Below are 6348 nucleotides of genomic sequence, written 5' to 3' on the forward strand. Positions count from 1 at the left end.
GGGAACCAAGGCAACCGGGGGCAAGGCTTTCAAAGCCCCCCCATGTATCAATAACCGAACAATCTACCCCCCTTTCCTTCTCAAGGTCCGAGTTCGTCCGGAAGTGATATGGGGAGAATTGAAAGCATGTTTGAGAAAATGATGAAAAAGAACCAAGATTTCGAGGCCCAATTAGCTTCGCATAACACATCTATCCGGAACTTGGAGGTGCAATTAGGCCAAATCTCTCAAACATTGAATACTCATCCCAAGGGTGCTCTACCAAGTGATACGGTGGTGAACCCGAAGGGTGGGAATAATAATCATGTGATAGCAGTTACAACAAGAAGTGGAAGAGGCGGTGATGTGAATGCCTCGATGCAAAAGCAAGCTATGGATGAAGATGTTGAGTTGCGGGATGATGATGTACCTTTGATTGTTGATGATATGGTTAATCAAAATGTGAACAATGATGTGCGGATTGATATTGATGATGAAGTTGAGGTGGAGACTCAAGATGTCGTGAACCCGTCTAGGGAACACGCGATTGACATGCCCGAGCCGGTTGTACAAAAGTCCAAGGCAACTTTGCCTAGGCCACCTCCACCTTATCCTCAACGGTTAGCAAAGCTAAAGAGTGACAATCAATTCAAAAAATTCATTGACATGATGAAGAGCCTCACAATCAATGTCCCTTTGGTTGAAGCACTTGAGCAAATGTCGGGGTATGCGAAGTTCATGAAAGATTTGGTTACAAAGAAGAGGTCGATGGGGTGTGAAACAATTAATATGACTCATCAAGTGAGTGCCATAGTGCATTCAATGGCACCCAAGCTTGAGGATCCCGGAGCTTTTACTATCCCATGTACTATCGGAAGTGCGGATTTTGCTAAGGCCCTGTGTGACTTGGGGGCTAGTATTAATTTGATGTCGTACTCGGTCTTCAAGACTTTGGGAATTGGGCAACCTCGACCTACCTCAATGATACTTTAAATGGTGGATCGATCGATGAAGAGACCCTTGGGCATAATCGATGATGTTATTGTCCGTGTTGATAAATTCATACTGCCTGCCGACTTTATCATATTAGATTGTGAGGTGGACTTTGAAATACCGATTATTCTTGGTAGGCCTTTCCTGGCTACGGGGAAGTCATTGGTTGATGTTGAAGCGGGTGAATTGACATTCCGAGTGGGAGATGAGAAGGTGGTATTCCATGTTTGCAAATCAATGAGACAACCCAATAGCACGGAGGTGTGTTCATTTGTGGACATTGTCACAGCTGTGATAGTGGATGACATAAGTTCCATGATCAATGTTGAAGATCCTCTTAAGTCCGTGCTTCTTAATATGGATGTCAATGATGATGCTAGTAGAGTGGAGTGCGTGAATGCATTGCACGGTATGGGTTCATATTCTTATGAGCCTAGAAGGCTATCTTTAGATCTTGAAAACCACAAAACTCCACCAACAAAGCAATAGATTGAGGAGCCACCGGTGTTGGAGTTGAAGCCACTTCCTCCACACCTCAGGTATGAATTCTTGGGTTCAAATTCTACTTTACCCATTATTCTTTCTTCTTGCCTTACTAACATGCAGGTTGAGGCCACCTTGGCAGTTCTTCAAAAGCGAAAAAGGGCAATCGGATGGACTTTAGCTGATATTCGGGGTAGAAGCCCCGCCTTTTGCATGCATAAAATCATATTGGAGGAGAATGCGAGGCCTTCACTTGAGCATCAAAGAAGACTAAATAAGGCTATGCAAGAAGTAGTAAAGAAAGAGGTCATCAAGTGGCTAGACGCAGGTGTGGTTTATCCCATTTCTGATAGTTCATGGACTTCTGCGGTGCAATGTGTACCGAAAAAAGGTGGAATGACTGTAGTGACCAATGACAATAATAAGCTTATTCCGACTCGGACAGTGACGGGTTGAAGAGTTTGTATGGATTACCGGAAGCTGAATAAGGTAACTAGAAAAGATCATTTCCCATTGCCATTCCTTGACCAAATGCTTGATCATCTTGCAGGTCGGGCTTTCTATTGTTTTTTGGATGGTTACTCAGGGTACAATCAAATTCTCATTGCCCCGGAGGACCAAGAAAAGACGACTTTTACATGTCCTTATGGCACATTCTCTTTCTCTAGAATGCCATTTGGATTATGTAATGCTCCGGCGACCTTCCAACGTTGCATGATGGCTATTTTCACCGACATGGTGGAAGATATCTTGGAGGTCTTCATGGATGATTTCAGCATGGTTGGGGATTATTTTAAGGAATGCTTGGTAAACTTGGATAAAGTGTTGGCTCGGTGTGAAGATACCAACCTTGTTCTAAACTAGGAAAAGTGCCATTTTATGGTAGAAGAAGGTATAATGTTAGGTCACAAGATCTCGAAGCGAGGAATTGAAGTGGATAAGGCCAAAATCGAGGTTATTTAAAGGCTTCCTCTCCCTACTTCTGTCAAAAGGGTGAGGAGTTTTCTTGGGCACGCGGGTTTCTACCGGAGGTTCATCAAAGAATTTTCTAAGGTAGTTAACCCGCTGTGCAAGTTGCTAGAGAAAGATGCCAAATTTGTTTTTGATGAGAAATGCGTGGAGGCTTTTGAGCTTCTTAAACAAAAGTTGACAACTACCCCCATCATCACCACACCAAATTGGAGCTTACCATTTGAGCTCATGTGCGATGCTAGTGACGTTGCGGTGGGGGCGGTTTTAGGCCAAAGGATCAACAAGATGTTCCATCCGGTATAATACTCAAGCAAGACCATGAATAAAGCTCAAAGGAACTACACAGTCACCGAAAATGAGTTATTGGCTATTGTTTTTGCTATGAAAAAGTTCCGTCCTTACCTTATGGGGGCAAAAGTTATTGTGCACACCGACCATGCCACCCTTAGGTACTTGATAACCAATAAAGATTCAAAGGCAAGATTGATGAGATGGGTTCTTCTTCTTCAAGAGTTTGATTTAGAAATTGTTGACCAGAAGGGTAGTGAGAATCAATTGGCGGACCACTTGTCCCATTTGGAGGAGGAGGGGAGGCCTTGTAACGGCCTTAAGATCAATGATACATTTCCCGACGAGCAACTCCTTGCGGTGTCAATGAGTGGAATGTCGTGGTTCGCCGATGTTGCAAATTATCTTGTTACCGGAATCATCCCGTGTGAGCTCTCTTCTAACCAAAGGAAGAAGCTCAAGCAGGATAGCTTGGATTATTATTGGGACGAGCCCTATTTGTTTAAGATTTGCACCGATGGTGTGATTCGATGATGTGTCCCGGAGTAGGAGCAATTGGGTATTTTGGAAGCTTGCCATTCCTCACCCTATGGTGGCCATCATAGCGGGGCGAGAACGGCTTCTAAAGTGCTTAGTTGCGGATATTATTGGCCTACTTTGTTTAAAAATGCCGGTGATATGGTCAAAAGATGTGATGAATGCCAACGAGCCGGCGAAATTTCAAAAAGGGATGAGATGCCCCTCAATACGATTCTCGAGGTAGATATTTTTTATGTGTGGGGCATCGATTTCATGGGTCCTTTCGTGAGCTCTTGTGGAAACACTTACATTCTTGTGGTGGTGGATTATGTCTCCAAGTGGGTTGAATCCGTGGCTTTGCCCAACAATGAAACCCGGAGTGTTGTGGCATTTCTTAAAAAGAGTATCTTCACGAGGTTTGGCACTCCCCGTGCTATCATTAGTGACGGGGGATCTCACTTTTGCAACAAGCTTTTGATTCATTGCTAGCCAAATATGGAGTTAATCACAAATTAACCACCCCCTATCATCCTCAAGCTAGCGGTCAAGTGGAAGTCTCCAACCGAGAAATTAAGAGTATCTTGTCTAAAACTATAAATGCAAATAGGACCGATTGGTCGAAAAAATTGGATGATGCTCTTTGGGCCTATCGGATAGCTTACAAGACCCCGATTGGTATGTCTCTGTACCGGTTGGTGTTTGGGAAAGCTTGTCATCTTCCGGTAGAATTGGAGCACAAGGCTATATGGGCCTTGAGGAAGTTTAACTTAGAATGGGATGTTGCTGCAAATCTAGATTTTAGATTTCATCCAATTTATAAATCAAAAACCCAAAAATGTTTGAAGTGACATTAGAGGCACAACCGCAACTCTAGGCTAAACAGAAAATACAACTCCACAACTAGCTCCCTGTGGAAATTCGATCCCGGACCTCTATTCGGGTAAAAGCTATTGCGACCCGCTCTTCCTACCACAGCGTAGTGTCGAGTCGACATCGATCAAGCACCGAAAGGGTGGCATCTACCTGCACGTTAGTTAATCACGAGGAAAGAATAACAAGTAAAGTGGAACAACGGCCTAAGAACTCATACCTGAGGTGTGAAGGCAAAGGCTTCAACTCCAATGTGGGAGGCTCCTCAATTGAGGGCTTTGTTGGTGGAGTCTTCCGGTTCTCAAGGTCCAAGGAAAGTTTCCGAGGCTGATATGTATATGAACCCATTCCTTGCAAAGCATTGACATATTTAACCAAGCCTTCCTTCTCATCCACATCACGATTCAACAACACAGCTTCCAATGGGCTTCCACATTTATCACAACACTTGTGTCTTCAACAATCACTTCGGTCACAAGATCCACAAATGAACATACTTTGTTGTTATTGGGCTGCCTTATTGACTTGCAAACATGGAACATAACTTTTTCATCACCCACCCGGAAGGTGAGCTCCCCTGCTTCCACATCAACTAAGTCCTTCCTATAGCTAGGAAAGGTCTTCCCAGTATGATCGGCACCTCATAGTCAACCTCACAGTCAAGTATCACAAAATTCGTGGGAAGTATGAACTTGTCCACCTGATCTAGCACATATCAATGATCCCCAATGGCCTCTTCATTGTCCTGTATCCATTTGCAACCTCATGGATGTGGTCCTTGGTTTCCCATTCCCCAATTTCTTAAACACGGAATATGGCATCAAGTTAATGCTTGCCCCCAAGTCGCACAAAGCTTTGGCAAAATCGACACTACCAATAGTGCACGGGATTGTAAAGGCACCGGGGTCTTCTAGCTTTAGAGCCATGAAATGTACAATGGCACTCACTTGATGCGGCATTTTGATCGTTTCACAATGCATGGATCTCTTCTTTGTTACCAAGTCTTTCATGAACTTGGCATACCCCGGCATTTGTTCTAGAGCTTCAACCAAAGGCACATTTATGGACAAACTTTTCATCATATCAATGAATTTCTTCAACTGATTCTCATTGTTTTGCTTTGCGAGACTTTGAGGATATGGTGGAGGAGGCCTTGGCAAGGGATCCTTGGCTTTGAGCACTACCATTTCCGGTATGTCTATCACGTGTTCCCTAGACGGGTTCACATCATTTTGGGTCTCATCCACGTTGTCATCAATGTCTACCCTCACTTCATCATTCATATTCTCAATATTCACTTGCAAATGATTGCTTGGTTCATCATCATCTTGCACTAACACATCATCACTCACAACCTTTCTTGGATTAGAGGTACTAACAACTCCACCCCGACCACTTCTTGTAGTCACCGCCATTGCATGGCCCGTATTGTTCCCACCCTTTGGGTTTACTACCATATCACTTGGTAGTGCCCCCTTAGGGCGAGTATTCAAAGCTTGAGAAATTTGGCCAAATTGGACTTCCAAGTTGTGGATGGAAGTATTGTGGGAGGCCAATTGGGCATCAGAGTCGGTGTTTTTCTTTATCATTTCCTCAAACATGGATTCAATCCGTCACATCTCATGATTAGACGAGCTAGGACCTTGTGATGGATATGGAGGCGGGTTGTTTGGTTGTTGATACATCGGAGGCCTTTGAAAGCCTGGCCCTCGATTCCCTTGATTATTGTTGTTCCAACCCCTTTTATTGTTATTACCTCCCCAATTACTATTATTGTTGCCACCCTAATTGCCTTGGTTTCCTTGGTTCCCCCAATTTTGATTGTTCTTGTTCCCACAATTTCTTTGGTTATTGTTATTGCCACTATTCCAATTGCCTTGTTGACCTTGATTTTCCAAATTTCCTTGTGATCTCCACTGTTGTTGATTCGGAGCATTGCTCCGTTGACCTTGGTAATTGTTCACATATTGAACCTCTTCACTTTGATCATCATACACATCATCTTGATTGTAACTATTACCACTTTGTTCAAATTGATCCGGATTATTTTGAATTTGTTGACCTCGTTGCCTTCTCTTGTTGATCATCATATTCATTCACTCCTTCCATGGCATTCACTTGTTTTGGCCCTTGAACTTGTTGCAACTGGGCTTTGGCCAATTGGTTCAAGGTAGTAGTCAACTCGGCTATAGCTTGGTCATGGTCATGCAGCTCCTTGTTAGGTGAATGACATTAGGGTCACCT

General features: G+C 43.6%; 1 protein-coding gene across 1 annotated transcript; it reads right to left on the bottom strand.

Moving 5' to 3' along the window:
• Window positions 1-4253: 4253 nt before the first annotated feature.
• LOC138875974 (uncharacterized) lies at window positions 4254-5705 on the bottom strand. The gene is made up of 3 exons (XM_070154855.1): window positions 4867-5705; window positions 4325-4558; window positions 4254-4257 (listed from the first exon to the last, which is right to left on the bottom strand). The coding sequence occupies exons 1-3, from the start codon at window positions 5703-5705 to the stop codon at window positions 4254-4256; spliced, it is 1077 nt and encodes a 358-aa protein (XP_070010956.1).
• Window positions 5706-6348: the final 643 nt, after the last annotated feature.

The sequence above is a fragment of the Nicotiana sylvestris genome, chromosome 8, assembly GCF_000393655.2.
Source record: "Nicotiana sylvestris chromosome 8, ASM39365v2, whole genome shotgun sequence".
Classification (NCBI taxonomy): domain Eukaryota; kingdom Viridiplantae; phylum Streptophyta; class Magnoliopsida; order Solanales; family Solanaceae; genus Nicotiana; species Nicotiana sylvestris.